Source organism: Galeopterus variegatus, unplaced genomic scaffold, assembly GCF_000696425.1.
Source record: "Galeopterus variegatus unplaced genomic scaffold, G_variegatus-3.0.2 Scaffold200, whole genome shotgun sequence".
In the NCBI taxonomy this organism is placed as follows: Eukaryota; Metazoa; Chordata; class Mammalia; order Dermoptera; family Cynocephalidae; genus Galeopterus; species Galeopterus variegatus.
This window is the reverse complement of record NW_007726311.1, coordinates 140,666-159,094: the sequence shown is the minus strand read 5'-3', so window position 1 is coordinate 159,094 and position 18,429 is coordinate 140,666. Positions and strand designations below refer to the sequence as shown.

The following is an 18,429-nucleotide window of genomic DNA, read 5'->3' as shown; positions in this document are numbered from 1 at the left end:
TAAACTGTGCTCTGTGCCACCGGGCGCTCCCAGTGTTCGAACAGTTCCCACTGGTGGACGGAACTCTGTTCTTAAGTCCATCACGACACGATGAGATCGAATACGATGTTCCTTGTCACCTTCAAGGTATAGGTGTTAATTCACCTTGCCTGCTTTCTGTTTGTTAAAAACTAAAAAGCAAACAGGATGGAATTGCTGTTTTGTTCTAGTCAGGTGCTAGGTTAACATTTGAATATTCCAGCCTTGCCCAGTGAGGTGGTGATTTTTTTACTCTGATGTCACTGTACCAAGTACGGTTGTCCTGGTGGGTTATTTCATGTTTTTGTTCTGCTGTAATTTTGAAGTTCTTTGAGGATTTCTGGTGTATAATTTTTCACAATTGAGAGGAAATTTAGAGAAAGAATTGCTTAATTGTCACTTACTGTAAAACGGTGGCCTTTGAAACCTGTTTTATTGTGCCCAGAAAGTTGTGTATTCTCTTTGATCCTTGTAATCATAACAGTGAGGGAAAGAAGAGATCAGAAACGGCCAAGGTTTTAGATTAGTTGAATTAATTTTGAAATTTATGGAAGATTAAACTGTCTTGATAGCAGCAAAAGGAAAATAGATGATTACTGAAAGCTCAGACATTACCCTGGTGGTGGGGGTGGCACGGTGAAGAAGCTTATCACTATCATCATCATCATCATCATCATCATTATCTGTTATTCCTATGTATGACATATGAGGACTTGGGTACTTTTCAGCCATAAATTGAATGATGGATTGGTTGGTATAAGTGAGAGATCTGTCAATTCATGTAAAACTAGTGAATGTTCATATAAATGAGATGCATGGCATATAACATGTTTATAACCTTAAATGTGTACTTTAGAAGCCTGCAGTAAAAATGATATATCTCCACCTGCTTTCTTTCCACCAACCCCTGCTGTCTCAAACACCAGGGACAAACAAGTCAAATCTTAACTGATTCTTCAAGTTTTTAACATCATAATTTTAAATACAGTCATCCCTTGGTATCCTGGGGGATTGGTTTCAGACCTCCTTTGGATACCAAAATCCATGGATGCTCAAGTCACTTATATAAAATGATGTGGTATTTGCACGTCTTATGTACATTCTCCTATATACTTGAAATCATCTCTAGATTACTTTTAGTACCGAATATAGTGCAAATGCTATGTAAGTGGTTTTTAATGCTGTATTTAAAAAATTTGTATTTTTTATTGTATTACTATTTTTTATTGTTTTTTTTCCCCCAAATATTTTTAGTCCAAGGTTAATTGAATCCATGGATGCAGAGGGCCAACTGTACTGCTATCTTCATCCTCCAGTTTTAGATATTATTTGTTGACTTATTTTTAAAGTGGATGACTGTATATCCCCTTTCTCCTTTCTCTCACAATAATATATTACAATTCTTGGTTAAGTTTTTAATGTTGCTACTTTTGTGAGTAAGCAAATATGTATTGTTGAGCCAAGCAGTGTAGGTATGTTTCCTATTATAGAGTAATATTCTAGGGTAGCTTTTGTTTTTATTAATTGCTTCAGATTTTCATTTGCTTAGTCTTTTCTAAAACTTTGGCTAGTTCTTACTGTTCAGCAGCTTTGCAGTCACCTTTCAAAAACAATCGTACATACCCGTCAAACATGTAAAAAAATTTTTTTTCTGAAAATGTCTCTCATGAAGGCTTTCATCTTCCTTTCATCTGTCCTGGTGCACTGAGGTCCTGTCGAACTACATAGCTGTCCTTCTAGCAATGCCTTTATTTCTTTCCTGTGTCCTAGATTTCATATATTCTTTTCTCTTGGTTTATTCCTTCAATTTGTTAGGAGGCACATCCCCCAAGAGCTTTCTGAGAAAGGGAGCATGGGAATACATGATTTGAGACTTTGAAAGTCTGAGAATATCTTGATTCTGTTTTCACATTTGACTGTTATTAAGATGAGTATAGTCTTCTAAGTTATAAATATTTTGCATTGGAATTTTGAAGGCATTTCTTTACTGTCTCCTGTAGTACAATGTTTCAATTGAGAAGTGTAATACTGTTGTTATTCCTGTTCCTGCTTCCACATTCACCCTTCCTTGAAGGTTTTAAGATTTTCTCTTTATATCCCTAGTATTCTAAAATTTCACCATGATATGTGTGTGTGTGTGTGTGTGTGTTTTCATTCGTTGTGCTGTGTGTTCTCTTGGCCCTTTGACTTTATATATTTATGGTTTTCATTTTGGAGAAATTTTCTTTTGTATTGTTTCTTTGATAATTTCCACCTTTCAATTTTCACTTTCTTAAGAAAGATCTCTGTGGAACTCTTTCAGATATTGAACATCTTAGACTGATTCATTTTTTTTTTGTTTGGGCAGGGGAATCTTTTATTTTGTATGTAATTCTTTTCATCTTTCTGGAAAATTTCCTTGACATTATGTTCCAATATTTTATATTTTTAATTTCTAAGAGCTCTTCCTATTCTTGTTTCAAGGATACAATTTTTAGTGTTATCTTTCTGAGCAAAGGAAGGGAGCTGCAGTTGCAGGGAGTTGTCTTATTTGTTTTAAGAGTTTTACCTAATTCCCTCTATCTTTTAGCCCTTGTTATAAAGCAGAGCACTCCAGAACTTAGTGGTTTAAAACAGTGATGATTTAATGATTTCTTACAATTTTATGGGTTGGCTAGGATGGCTTCTCACAGTTGGCAGAGTGGTTGGTCTATAGAGCTTCAGCTGGAATGGCTCGTTTATGTTCTGTGTACTTTTTATTTTCCAGTAGGCTACCTTGGACTTTTTCATATAGCATTCAAGAGGATAAGGGTAGAAGTTGCAGGGTCTCTTTCTAGAGGCTGAAGCTTGGAACTGAGTAACATCACTTCTATTACATTTTGCTCATCAACATAAGTCCTAAGGCTTGCCCATGTTCAGAGGGTGCTGAAATACAGTTGGCCCTTCATATCTGTGGGTTCTGCATCCATGGATTCCACCAACTGTGGGTCAAAAATATTTGAAAAAAGAGTTGCATCTGTACTGACTGTGTACAGACTTTTTTCTTATTATTCCCTAAACAATATAGTATAACAACTATTTACATAGTATTTACATTGTATTCATTATTACAAGTAACCTAGAGATGATATAAAGTGTACAGGAGAATGTACATAGGTTATATGCAAATACTATGCCATTTTTATAAGGGATTTGAGCATCCTTGGATTTTGGTTATCTGCAGGGGGTCCTGGAATCAGTCCCCTGGGGTTACTGAGAGACAATTGTACTCTGCTTCTTGATGGAAAGAGTTGCATAGACTTTATGGTTATTTGTAATTTATAACACCCTACTGTTTCCCTTTCAGCACTTCATCCTACCCTCCCTAGTGCTTGCTGTCCCCTTTTGGAGCTAAAGCACTTACCATTTATCCATCCTCATATATCTTGGTTCAAGGTTCCAGGTACCTCATTGTTTCATGGAAGATGAAGTTTTTGTTTTTGTTGTTTTGTTCTTTATCCTGTTTGGGGGTCTTTTTAGAGGGAAGTAGGTAGAAATACCTTTACTTCTCCATCTTAAAACTTGAAACATTCTTTATAAAGATGAACATGGGTATAGGGTACATGAAAGTGGTAGTGTTCTTTGTTCATGGTGGACAAATTCTTTTGACATAATTCATTCGTCGATCAGTCAAACATGGATTTCACACATGTGCTGGGTACATTTATAATCTTAGGATATAAGATGCTTTTATAAAATAGAGTTAACTTTACCAGGTCTAAGTCTCTAGTGGTATGACATGTGGAACTAGTAGCACCTGGATGTTATGTATATTAAGCGTCCTGTAATTTCCAAGGAGGAAGTGGCTGCTTTGGTCTGATAGTCAGGAGGCGGTGTGAAGACATGTCAAAAGGTGGCCATGTCAGGTGTTGTTGATGAAGAGAGTAAACAACATGAGTAAAGGAATGGTGGTTTAAAAAAAAAAAAGATAGGTTGTAATCAGGAGATAGGTTGTGATCAGGGGATAGAGACCTGATTAGTTGGAGCCGGAGGTGTTCTAGATTGGAAAGTGACTAGCACAGGTACAAAACAGATTGTAGTTTCCTTTTAGACCATAATAAAGAACTTTGCCATGTGCTTTGTGATATGAGTTGAAGGGTTGTTAACACTTTTTAAAAGCAGACAATCACATGGGGGAAAAATTGTTTGAAAAGGCTGGTGCCTGGAGGCAGAGAGTTGAAGCTTTGTTTCTCTAGTCTAGCTGTGAAGAGATTAAGAGACTGATGGAAAGGAGGGAATAAATTCAAGAGGTTATTTTATTTTATGCTCTTTTTTAAAAAAATTTTATTTTGTCGATATGCAGTGTGGTTGATCATTGTGGCCCATTACCGAAACCTCCCTCCCTCCTCTCTCTCCTCCCTCCCACCCAACAATGTCCTTTCTGTTTGCTTGTCATATCAACTTCAAGGAATTGGAGTTGTTATGTCTTCTTCCCCCTCCCCATTTTGTGTGTGTGTGTGTGTGTGTGTGTGTGTGTGTGTGAATTTATTTATTTATTTTTAGCTCCCACCAATAAGTGAGAACATGTGGTATTTCTCTTTCTGTGCCTGAGTTCTTTCACTTAATATAATTCTCTCAAGGTCCATCCATGTTGTTGCAAATGGCAGTATTTCATTCATTTTTATAGCTGAGTAGTATTCCATTGTGTAGATATACCACATTTTCCGTATCCACTCATCCGATGATGGACATTTGGGCTGGTTCCAACTCTTGGCTATTGTAAAGAGTGCTGCAAGGAACATTGGGGAACAGGTATACCTTCGACTTGATGATTTCCATTCAAGAGGTTATTTTAAAGGAAAACTACAGATTTGGGGACTCTTTGATGGTCGAGGATAAAGAAGAGTCTTTGTTGGCTTACTTTTGTTCTAGACCAGATAAATGGTACTGTCACAGACAGGAGTAGAGAAAGTTGGGAAAAAGACCTGACTTTAGGGGAAAGATGAGGGCATTTGTGTGTGTTGGGTATGAAGGGATGTTGGGACTTTTGTGTGGTGATATCTAGCAAGCACTGTTAGAAATATGTATTTGGGATGAATGCTGGGGAGCTTATTTTATAAAAGTGGTGGTTAAAATCTTAGAAATAGAAGGGCTCTTCAGTGGGGAGAAAAGAAAAAGAAAAGGAAGAGGATATGATAGAGCTCAGGGCTAAATCTTGAGGGTACCTATCAACGAGTGGATGGAAAAAGAGGTGCAAATTAGATAGGCTTTAGTACTTTGTGTGTGTGTGTGTGTGTGTGTGTGTGTTTGTGTGTCTGTGTGTGTATACACATAAATATGTAATCTTATACAAATAGATAATTGAGTGTGTTAGCTGTGTACTACAAAGGTATTGAGAAGTTGAATTGTAAAATCTGGAGGTTGGGGTGTTTAATAAGTACCAAAGAAGTCATCAGTGCCACAGGGGAGGCCCTGACCATGTGGCATCACCGGGGTCTTATTTGTAGCATGCTAATGTAAATCATTTCTTCTGACAAAGTTCTGACCATGTGTTGTATAAAAGCATTTTCAACACCAATGGAAAGGCCACGATCCAGGCCAGAGGATGGCATCGTCTGCAGCTGACTACATGCTGCTGAGATACTTGCTGTTTTCAGTGGTGCGCCCTGTGGGCTGTTCCTCCTGGCCTGCCCTTTACCCTCTCTGCTCTCTCCGACCCCACTCTAGCCTCAGTTCTGACTCATCCTCTGAGAAATGATTTTAATAGTCATTGGTTTGGTTTGGTTTTAATAATTTATTAAGATAGATTTAATTAGGAATTTCTTATTGAGCTTCTTTACCACTTGAACCACATGTGATTTTTCCTCATGAATCTGCTTTTTGTTTGAACTCACAATCCAAGGGTTTAGAAATTTAAAGTTCTCTGAACTTAGGATAATGTGTAATAGTAACTGAAACAAATCTGGAGACTCAGTCCAGGCCAGGCATTCCTGTGAGTTTGCTTATAGGTTAGGAGGCACACAGGCATGAATTTTGTGGACTTTGCTACTTATTATTTTTCTGAGCTTGGGCAAGCTGCTCACGCTCTCTAAACTTCATTTTCTCCTTCCGTAGTGGGAATAACAATAATGGCTACTTTACAGTGTTGCTCTGGGGGTTAAATGAAATGATTCCAATAGAGTTTGTAGACAGTGCCAGACCCTTGGTGAGCACTCAGTCAAAGCGACTTGTGGTCTTCATCATCATGGTCATTGTTATCAACACCTGACTCTGTGCCAGCCCCTGCCCTCACCCTTCCTGGCAGCAGCCTGTGTGCCTTTGAATGTTTGAAAATTGCAGTGAGTAATTCTAGGAGGGAGACCAGAAATGAAGTGTTTTCCAGTGGCTCCTGGATACTTGAACTGACTTCCTGACATGCCCCCAGGCCACTCAGAGTGGGCATAGCATGTGAGACCTTTTTATTTTCATTGCCCCAGAACAGAGGTGGGCAGTATTACAAGAAAGTCTTGTCACTCTTCTCAATTTTGACGTAGAGGCCCCCAAGGTTATAATGTCTTTGGTTATTAACTCGCCCTGTCATAGAGTATTTTCCACATTGCAGACGTTGTGCTGGACACTGAATCTACAAAGATGAGTAAGATGGGGGTCTTGCCCTTGAGGCAGAGAGTTGTATAAGCAAATAGAATAAAAGGGTTCCTTTTAAGGAGCATAAGTGCCTTTCCAATAGAGAAAGAGCAGGGCATTTCTTACCATTGAATGGCAAAGACCCTAGTCTGATGGTAGGGAGCAGCATGTTCTGAATAAGAGGCCGCTTTGGAGTGTGGGTTCTCCTGATTTTAACACAGTGGAGCACCCTGACTCCTGCACAGAGAGCAGCCGTGTTGCTCTTATAGATTGTCCAGACAGATCCTGGAATTTGACTCTTTCCTGATTATTGGAACTCTGACCTTTCCATATAAACTAGGGGACATCTTTCCTTTGTAAGCATTAATATATTGATAAGTAATGCAGGAATGGGGTTGTCACTTTTAAGAGCCCAGTAAATAATAAGACATTGAACTCCTTTTAAAAAAATCACAAGTAAGATATAATTCTGGTTTCTCTCTTTTTTTAAAAAAAAAAAAAAAGATGACCGGTAAGGGTATCTTAACCCTTGTCTTGGTGTTGTCAGCACCACGCTCTCCCAAGTGAGCTAACTGGCCATTCCTATATAGGAATCCAAACCCGTGGCCTTGGTGTTATGAGTACCACACTCTTCCAAGTGAGCCATGGGCCAGCCCCTATAATTCTGGTTTCAAAATTAGATGTGGTGATGGCTGACCAATTTTAGGGACAAGAACAGTTAACACAGTAATTTTGGCTGTGGTATAATTCTGGGCTATCAATACCAAGACAGACTTTTGACTTTTTTATGATGGGACTTGTCAGTGGGTGAGAGAGCCCATGACAAGACCAATGTTGTTGATTCAGTCTGTGTGCCACACATAAACTTCTGAGCAGAAAGTACTGCATGCTCATGGTTTTGAGCATGTGTGGCTTTGTTATTTTAACTAGGATGGATATATGATATAAACCACCTTTTTTTTTTTAGTAAAGTAAATTGAAACAAGTATTTAATAAGCTTGAACTTAAAGTACATGTCTTATTGACAATAGTAACTTGTCATTCTAAAAGGACAGCTTGGGGATATGTAATAGATATCATCTATTAAGGTTTTTTTATACTTACCCAAATGATAGAATGTTTACTTTTAATTGGTAGATGAGGCATTTTTTAATCCCTTTTGGAGATAAGACATGATTTCCATGATGGCCAATCTCAGCCTTGTGTCTTCTATGCACAGGGAGACTCATGCACCTGTATGCGGTGTGCGTAGACTGCCTGGAAGGGGTTCACAAGATCATCTGCATCAAGTGTAAGTCGCGCTGGGATGGCAGCTGGCACCAGTTGGGCACCATGTATACCTATGACATACTGGCCGCCTCACCTTGCTGTCAGGTTGGTATCAATACGACTGAGGGAGTAGTGGGTGATATTACACTTCTGTTCCCAAGTGAATGTAGTGGAGAAAATGCTTCTGACAGTAAAGAAATTCAGTCATAAAACTCCCTCAGAGTCCAGCAATGAAAGCTAACTTACTACATTGTGATATAGCCAGTTAGTAGAATATTAAGTCATTAAAAGGGATATTGTAGAATAATATATAATTGTGTGGGAAGTATTTCCAGTATACTGAGTCAAAAAAAAAAAAAAGGCTATAAAATGGCATAATATACTTCCATTTGTAAATAAGTGAGGAAAATGGACCTGCTAATCTGTTACTACATGGTTACAGAAACTACAGATGCTGAGTAGTTTCTTTAGTTTTCTTTTTGCTTGCTTTTATAATATTTTGTATGATTAGCTAATATTGTATTTCTAATAAGAAATCATTATTTGAAAGGAAGAAGAAAGTTTCACTTTCTTTAATAGACAGGGTTTTCTTGTTTCCTCTCTGTGGAATAGAGCAGTTATCTAGGAGTTGCCTGTGTTGTAAGGTATTTGAGATCGACTGAAAGATTTGTAATCCTTAAAGCACTACTAAGAGGTGGTACTATTTGTTGCTGAGAGAGCATCTGAAATTTAGCTGTGATCCAGAAAAGAGGGAAATGTTAACATATGAAAACACATTAAATTAGTCCATAGAAACACAGGAGACAAAAATCCTTGGATATATCTTGCTTTATTTCCAAGTGCTTGCAGAAAAAAAAGATCTTGCTATATAATTCCTTGATATTCATGGGTAGGAGAGAGATTTTCTTTTGTTCTTTAGCACCTAAGCCTGGCTTTTAATACCAATAATTGATATGCACTTCATTAGTTACTATGTAGTTTTGTATCTTTAGCATTATGGCTTGATTTTTGTAAAGATACTTTCCTTATTATTATCAGTTTACTCAGAAGATGACCTATATCTTTTGAATTGAAAGGTGGTCAGAGTTCGTATTTCAGCTATATTTTGTCTATCCTAATGTTTCTCAGGAAATAAGTATGGTTGTGAGAGACCTAACTGGTCATCCATAGCTCATCCTTTGATTCCAGTTAGGATTGACTAATTTTACACTATTCTGATGCAGCAACCATGTTTTCCTTTTTAAACTTAGCCTTGGAAATGAGATATCATAGTCTTCTAGTTATTCACTGTAATATGTTATGATAGTTATTGTGCCTTAATATTGTGCTTCTCTCAGCTCTTGAGATGAGAGAAACCAGAGGAAGTGGCTACCCTCTCTGCACACATACCACAGAAGGTTTTTTAAGTTAAAGAAATAAGGAAGTGAAAGAATGTTGGGTCTGTTAACTCATAGAATGTAGCACTGGAAGAGGCCTAGAAGGTACAATTCAGCCTCCTTATTTTCCACATACAATGGAGGACCTAAAAATTTGAATGTTTTACCCAGGTCTACACAAATTATGTCACAGCCATGACTAAAACTTATAATGCCCATTGTAGTGTTCCTTCTACTGCACCATTGAAAATGGGATTATTTCCATATCTTTAAGGAGAAAAACAGAGTAGGATCCTACCACACCCAGTCTATTTGTACTCACTATGTATTTCTTCCTTAAAACAATTTCAGCCCAGGCCTTTATTTTCCGGCCCCCTAGTGAAATGGAAAACATGTTTGATTATTGTTTATTATTTTTAAAAATCAGTTGAAAATGCTCACTGTGAGAATACAAGTGTCAGACACTACTAAGGAATCAAGGGAAGTCTTCCAATAAGACTGAGCCAAAAATAAGCAATAATTGGTTATTAGAAAGGAATAACATGTTAAAGAGAGGTTTGCTCAGAATCTTTTAATGTTGTTCAGAGAGATTAAGTAGCTAAAAGGGAGTTTATCTGAAGTTATAGAAAGGTAGTTCAGGTAATGAGTAAGAGTGTGGACTTTGGAGCAGCTACTTTGGTTCAAATCCCAGCTCTTCCGCTTTCTAACTGTGTGACCTTGGGCATAGAACTTTATCAGTGTGTGTCTCAGTTTCGTCATTTAAAATTCAGATAATACTACCTACCTCGCAGGAGTGTTCTGAGGACAAATTGAGATTATACTTTATTATATTTTTAGAATGAATCTAAATTGGGAATCTGTTTCATTTGTAATTTCTGGCTATTCACTTAAGTATTGGATCTATTGCTAAAAGGCTCTAGAATTATGCTGTTAAAGTGAGAAAGTGAGGCCCAAGCATTGTGCTTGTGAGTTCCAGAGGCCTCAGGATAAAAACAGTACTTCTTCCTGGACTGCTATTTTAGTTGAATATTTTAAGGAAATTTTATTTTTACATCAAAGAAAACACAAATGTCTTATGGAGTAGAGTGAAAAATGGATATGATTTAAAAAAATAAACCCAGAATCTTCAAAGAAACTTCAGGTGGGTTTGAGTGAGGGAAGTCAGCTTCAGCTACTCTTTCAAAAGCCAGGGAGAAGAGATTCCTATTGTTAGGGGAAATTTAGTGGAGATGTTTCGACAATACTAGTTTAGGATTTCCTTTTCACTAGTAGGTAAAACAACTAGTAGTGCCTGCATATCAGGAGAGAAATTGGGTGTCTTTCAGACTGATGACGAATATTTGAATATTTATCTTATGCTTTGCATACCCTATTTTGGTAATAAAAGGGACGCTTTACTAAATTCTTGAAAGTTTCTCAGCATTTCGGTTTGGGTGACTTTCGCAGGCGTCACGGAGCTGAAGGGTATTGTGACTTACTTTGTCTGTGTTTCCCTTAGGCCCGCCTGAACTGTAAGCACTGTGGGAAGCCTGTGATCGACGTGCGGATTGGGATGCAGTACTTCTCTGAGTACAGCAATGTCCAGCAGTGTCCACACTGTGGGAACCTGGACTACCATTTTGTGAAGCCATTTTCCTCCTTTAAAGTTCTTGAAGCTTATTGATGAAAGCTTTGCTTAGTAATAGCTATTTTATTGATATTGTTACTTTATTACATATCTTTTATAGGGAACCATTCTGTGACATTAATTTCTTTTCTAATTTAAAGGAGAGTTACTTTGTGTATATGTGCCACTAAAAGGGGACTGTCCCTTGCCCTGTCTTGATTCCCAAGTGTTAGTCTGTGGTCATGACCAGATCTCAGATGGGTGATCCTATGAGTTTGGGTAGGGGTTCACTCTCATTAAGAGTCTCTGATGCAGCTTTAAGGTGGTGGGGAGGATGGCACAAATTTAGGAAAGGAATTGTGTGGTTATAAACTAAAAGTGTGGTAGGAGTTGGGAGGAAACTCTTACTAAAATGTTAACTTTCTAAAGACCCACTTTTAAATCTTCCCTGGGCCTCGGGAAAAATATGTGACAAGTGAATGTAAGTCTGTGCCTGGAGAGCTAATAGTGTGTTAGTCTATTTCAGCTTAGCGTTCTGCAGCACACATTGACATAAAGTTTACTTTGAGTGACAGATGATTTGAAAGTGGGTAGAAGTGCTGTTTCTATCATTTGTTGTAATTTAAGTCAAATTTTCATACTGAAAATAATATCCAAATGATAAGACATATGAAAGCTGTTGGTGTTGCAAATATTTTTAGGTAAGCTGACCTAGAGCAGAATATATGACTTGAATTTGAAAATGATGCATGCTGACTCAAGAGGGCAAAAAGGCAGAACTCTGTCATTTGAATTGTGTTTTTGAAGTTGGTCAAAATAGCTCTTAGGGAGAAGTCATGAATAACATGATTTGGGTGGTGGTAATTTATACAGGTTGCACTGTTGAAGTGCCACCTGGTGTCAGATCCTTCTCCCAGGTAAATCTCACAGCCCCAGAACCTAACTGGAGAGCTTCAGAGTCAATCATTACCATACTTAGCTTCCTCTAAATTTCTTATGGCCGTGTTTAACCCAGGTAATACTGAGTTTCCAAAAGCAAAGATTTGACATTAGGAGGGAAAGGAAAGAAATTGTTTGAGAGGATGATGAAGAAAAGAATAGTAATTTAAATATTTCTTTTTAAAAGTGTATTTTATTTTGAAAAATCAGTGATCATAATACATAACAGTATGTTTAAAATAAAATAGGTCATTATAACAATCCCCATGATACCTTACTGTTGGTGGAAAAAGATAACATATAGAACTTGATTAGTCAGAGCATTGGACATTCCAAAATACAGCCTTCTGTTTATTAGATCTTGGTGATTTAAATAGACCAATACACCATATACTTATAGAATTGGAACTGGAATATGGTTTCTCAAAAATGAGTTTGACAATTTTATGTATGATATACATATATGCTAAAAGAACACTGAAAATATAATTATTTTATGGATAGCCAAAATTGGGGTTGATGTGAACCTTTTATATTACTCATTTGGTTTATACCATTTTTTTTCTTAGTGTAGCTTTTCTTTTCATAAGTGTTTAGGCATTATTGAAAGTGAGTTTCAGTTCTACATGAAATATTTGGTGTTTTGTTTGAAACAATGCAGCATTGAAGAATTGATGCATTGACTAATATTTTTTGTCTTTCTGTTTGGGTGATTGTTATTTGGTTTGCTGCATCTAGTTTTGTGTTTGATGATCTGAAAGATATTTCACAGTGGGGGTAGATACTCAAAATGCCTTTAAGAAGCAGAAAATCATTATTGGTCTGACAGTGTTTGCTGCAACTAAAAGAGGTCTACAGGACATAGCCTCTTGCAAATTTGTCTTTAATACACAAAGCTGTAATTGTGAATTAGCTCTTTCCCTATTGGTTCTCTTATATACCCAAGTATAAAAATTGGTAAGTTTCTCTTCAGAGTACCATTTGGATTTTCTTTCTTTTTTTTTTTTTTTCCTTTTTGTCTTTTTCCGTGTCCGGCAACGGATCGCAACCCTCAGTGTCGCCCCTGCACCGGACTGGGACCAGCAACGGGATTGCAACCCTCGGTGTTGCTCCTGCGCCTCGCTCAGCCAGTGAGCGGGAACCGGTCTGTATGTGGGATCCGAACCCTCGGCGCTCGGAGCGCCGCCGCACTTCCCAAGCAGCGCACTGTAGCAGTGTGCCACCGGGCCGGCCCTGGATTTTATTTCTGAATTTAAAATAAATAGTAAAATATTTGTAATGCTGGTCTTTAACACACCTAAATTTTTATAGTGAAATCTGCTTATATTGTTCTGAAGCTTAAAGTTGACCTATACATTGCACTCAGTAAACTTAGTTTAAAACTGCTGTGGGTGTAGTGTATACTGCATTTTATTTTTTGTCCTTAGATTGTTTTTTATACCCTGAAAAATAAGTTTGATGAGGTTTTACTGCAATTGGGTAAAATTTGCTTTTGGATGTGATTTTGATGATAAAGTTAGGATTCTATGGATGTAAGTAGTTATGTAAAAAGAGAGGCATGAGTATCATACCTGAGAACATCTTTTGCCTTTAAGGCATTATATTCTTTTCTAAAAGGGAAAAAGTGACTTATTTGAGAATAAAATATAATTGAGTATGCAGCACTATAAAGATAAATCTTATTTTGGAAATCTGCTGACCTTAATATTTTCCCTAAGCTTGCCTTGAGTACATTGATCAGATTTAGAATATGTCAAGAAAGATTATTATTTTTGTTGTGGTTAGGATATTAAAGGATATTGGTCACCCAAGAGATCCAATTTCTGTTTTCCTGATGAATAGTGTTCAGTAATGTGAAACAGTCTTAAGAGTGGCTGGCTAATAATTTCCAAATGATTTTTCATCTACTCAACTTTTTTTTAATCATTTATTTTTAAGAATTCTGTACCTTGAAGATAAAATTATCTGCTTTAGTTTAGTGAGAAGACAATTTCTGATTTATTATTGTCTCTTCAGGCCATCTCAGCTCTCCACTCTTCTGGTTACATCTGAAAGCAGTTGATATACTGGGTTTATACCTTAAAAGGTAGACATTGTGCCATGAAATTGGGGAGTTGGGTGAGTTATCCCATTCTAATTACAAAGCAGCTTTCCCCAAACACCCTTTAATATCTAGTTTTTGTGAAAGAAGTTCATTTTCTGAATAAAAGGTATTTTCATATCTGTTTAGGGCAAATTAACTCATCAAGAAAGAAAATTATTAGATATTTAAACCCTAGGACTACCAGATAGACTGATTCGTAACTTATTGACCACCAGAGCTAACTTGCTGAAATCTTTCATTTAGTCCTGCAAGACCAGTGTTTACTGTGCAGTCTTCTCCTGTGCCCAGGTCAGTAACTCCAGTTTGCTTTTCTGTTTACTCCCCTGGCAGCAGCTGTTGAGTTTAATTTTAGTTGGAGGATGGGGAGGAGGTGAGGAGAAAGTGCTCATGCTTAGTGTTTTGTTTGCTATCATAGAACACTGCCTAACCCAGTTCATCTCCATGTCCTGGTGACTTCATTATTATTACATGTAATTGAAAGCAAATATAATGGATGGGCACCACGAAAACAAGCTCAAAAATATATTCTTGTCACTAATGATTTCTTGTCAAGATGTCTTGGATTGCACTTTTGTTGAGGGAAGATAGTGTAAATAGTTAAAGAATGTGGATAAAATTGAAACATTTGGTTGTGGAATTGTGTGTGTTGTTAGAGGGTTTCTGTTTGTGAAATGTATGTATTAAAAACAATAAAATTTCAGAAACTAACATTGTACTCTCTTTAGTGTGTCACTATTTTTTTGTTGGGATTTTTGAGCTTTGGGATTGGTCAGAAAAGATAGAGAATGCTTTCTGAGGTTTTGATCACTAGTCAGGTAACTTTCAAAGTCACTACTGCAGCTAATAAAAACTACAAACTTTTTGTGCTGCTTGAAAATTGTGTTCACATGTAAACTCTCTTTGCAACAAAATTAGCATTCTGTAAAACAAAGTTGATTCATATGGATAATCCAAAAGTATTGTCCTGGTTATAGGAAATTCTACTAAATAGTGTTAAAAAAAAAGCAAAAATGGAGGCTACTGTTTAGATATACCCCAAGGCCATCCACCCATAACCATGCAGCCAAAACTTGTCATCCTGATTTCCCCCAAATGCTAGCTCTAACCGTAAATAAAACACAAAATGTAAACTGTACATGCTTGTCAGCATGATTTGATGGAATTAAACCAATCAGCTCTAGACAGATCAACTTAAACTGCTCAACTCGCCTTAAAAAGAATGTTAATTTATAACAGCCAGTCATAAAGAGGACAAAATACTTTGTCTATCTGCTTTATAAATGTTGCTGTAACTGCTGTGAGTGGGGATTCTTGCCACTTTTGATTTGAGGCCTCCCAGTTTGCCAACTGTTCTTTCGTATGCACAATAAATTTCTACAATTTTAAAAATAACCTGATTTTATTTTATTTTATTTTTTTTTCCTTTTTGTCTTTTTTTGTGACCGGCAACGGATCGCAACCCTCAGTGTCGCGCCCGTACCGGACCGGGACCGGCAACGGGATCGCAACCCTCGGTGTTGCGTCCGCACCTCGCTCAGCCAGTGAGCGGCTGGTCTGTATGTGGGATCCGAACCCTCGGGGGAGCGCCGCCGCGCTCCCAAGCGGCGCACTGTAGCAGTGCGCCACCGGGCCGGCCCCCTGATTTTATTTTATTTATTTATTTTTTTTTTATTTTTATTTTTTTTTTTGTCTTTTTGTCTTTTTTCCGTGTCCGGCAACGGGTCGCAACCCTCAGTGTTGCCCCCGTACCGGGCCAGGGACCGGCAACGGGATCGCAAGCCTCTGTGTTGCTCCCGCGCCTCGCTCAGCCAGTGAGCGGGAGCCGGTCTGTATGTGGGATCCGAACCCTCGGGCGGGAACGCCACCGCGCTTCCCAAGCGGCACACTATCCAGTGCGCCACCGGGCCGGCCCCTGATTTTATTTTTGATAAATAGATAATTCTGTTCTGCAAAATATTTTTTGGTTCCTAGTCCTATAACAATTTTCATAATGAAAGGACTTGATTGTATGTATCTTAATTACAAGCAAAGTGAAAACTGAGTTGTAATTAAACTTTTTGCTGACATTATGCACTGTGATCAGTTACATTTTATCATTGTGATCTCTGTCTGCTTTATTTCAAATATCATTCTCAGCCAACAGATCGAAATCCACAAAAACATTAGAACATGGGATAAGATGTGGCAACAGAATAAAGAATGAGTCTCCCATCTGCCTGTGGATTCAAAGCCTGTGTTGCCACTTATTTACTACAGGTATCTGAGGCATACATTTTATTTAAAGGCTTAAGGACTTGGGATATTGTAATTCTAACTTATGTAATTTATGTCAATGAAATTCCTTTGCACTTTTAAGGAAAGTACAGTTCTTATTGCAGTAGGAAAAAAAAGTTGAAACTGATCGATAAGAATTAAGTTTAATGGAAGAAAATTTTTATATGTTCTTAGTGTTTTCCACTTCTTTAAATCTTGCTTGTATTGTTAGACTTAAATTTGGCAAATTGGGCAGCAATTAGATTGCTAATTGTGTAGGCTGTTTACATGGGTCTCGACTGTGCTCCCCCTCCTCCTACCCTATTACTTTTCCCCTTTCCTTCTCCCTCTCCCCCTCAACTGCTCCACAACAATACCTTAGAATGTAAACAAATAATAATAAGTTTTTTTAAAAAAAGTTAAATTTTGGAAGGGAAGAAAAAGCTTGTGTTGAGCTTTTGTTCTTTTCCTATTCTGTCAGCTCCCCACACTGGCATAAACCTTAATGAATGTGAAATATCTTTGAATCAGTGAAGTGCTGTACACATGTAATATTTGAAATAATAATAACGTGTTTAAGGCATATTTTTCTTGTAGTAGAAACCTTTAGCATTGTGGTAATTATATAAGTTTGGCATTGCTACACCTCAGGGACTACAAGAGTTAAAGTACTCTGTCTCAAAGTTCAGTAGAACGACAGTGGTTAAATTTATCAGTGTTCAAATGGAATTGGCCTCCACAGTACCATTTCTTGGTGATGGGCACCATGTCAAGTAGTCTGATACACTTGATTAAAAATTTAGATGATATCTTAAAATATTAGTTTGAGAACTGTATAATGACATTCCTTTTAAACCCACTCATAAACTGAATTACTTTAAAAATGAAAACGTCATAGCCATAACAGTCACAGAATTTAGAGATGCCAGAATTTAGAGCAAGGGCTATGCTTTTCATTATACTTACATAGTGAATGTTTGTTGAATTGCATTGACTATTGTACTCTAAAGTGAGATAAAGAAACTGAGGCCCAGAGAACTTGAATCTAAGTAACGTCATGTAGTTAATGGCTGACTAGGAATTAAATCTGGATTCCCTCCCCTAGCCCTCAAAATGAGATTTCAGTAAACATTCAGCTAGCTAGCTGTGGTTTAGAGGTGGAGTTTCCACTAGCTTTGTTCAATTTTTCCTTCTGTTTTCTGTTACTGTTTGCATACAGGCTACCTTTAGCAGATTTAGACTTTAGGTACCTATATAGAAGGAAAAATGTCACGACCCTCTGCAGCAGCGAGACTCCAGAAGTAGTGGAAGGAGCCTTGTGGGTGAGGAAGCTACAGATATTGATAAATATATTTCTTATATGTGTCAGTTGATGGGCATTTTGTTTTCAGTTGGGAGATAATTCGGTTTTGTTTTGACAAAGCAGTAGATTTAAAAGGTATACTCGTAATAGGCCTTCCTTCAGTAGCACAGGTGCTGGAGTAGAAGAACTCTGAGAAGCCTAGGTGGGTCCTCTGCATAAGGGTGAGAAGAACTGTCTTGGTCTGTTTGTGCTGCCATAACAGAATGGCTGAGATTGGGTAATTTATAAACAGTAGAAATTTATTTCTTGTAGTTCAGGGGCTCGGAAGTCCTTGCTGACATTATGCACTGTGATCAGTTACCTTTTATCATTCTAATCTCTTTGTCCCTGTAATTTCAAATACCATTCTCATCCAACTGGTGAGGGCTTTCTTGCTGCATCCTCACATGGCAGAAGGGCAAAAAGGGGACATGCGGTGTCCTCATATAGCAGTCGAGAATGAACCCACTCCCACAGGCCCTTTTTAGAGTAGAATTAATCATTGCAGAGCCCTAATGACCTAAACACCTCCCATTAGGTCCCACCTCCCAGCATTGTGGTGTGGGAAGAAAGTTTTCAACACGTGAATTTGGGGGGATGCTTTCACATCATAGCAAGCAGGTTTGAAAGCATCCCCTATTAAAAACAAAAAACAAAATCAAATACAAAAAGATCTTCTAAAGGGAAAAAGAAATATTTGAAATCAATAATTGTCTTTTACCTGATTTTTCATGTATAAATTTATTGATATCTTTTTGTTAAGATAGGTTATTGCTTGAGGAGAACTGTGTCTAGGTGTCGTTTTAACAGTCAACACTAAGAATCCATCATTTTATTCACTTTGGGATCTAACTTTGAGATATTTTTGGATTCAACCATGTCAAGTTGTCAGATTTGATAACATTGATCTCTCCAGTTTGGTTAGGGTTTTCCTTTTTGA

General features: G+C 37.5%; 1 protein-coding gene across 1 annotated transcript in view; it reads left to right on the top strand.

The window, feature by feature from the left end:
- The window catches only part of HECA (headcase homolog (Drosophila)), a 41,803-nt gene extending 29,975 nt beyond the window's left edge, over positions 1–11,828 (top strand). The window contains exons 3-5 of the mRNA XM_008565588.1: positions 45–126; positions 7,820–7,974; positions 10,744–11,828. Of these exons, the coding sequence (XP_008563810.1) occupies positions 45–126; positions 7,820–7,974; positions 10,744–10,908 (402 nt within the window). The 3' untranslated portion in view covers positions 10,909–11,828. The remainder of the gene's footprint in view (positions 1–44; positions 127–7,819; positions 7,975–10,743) is intronic.
- The last annotated feature ends 6,601 nt before the right edge of the window (positions 11,829–18,429 follow it).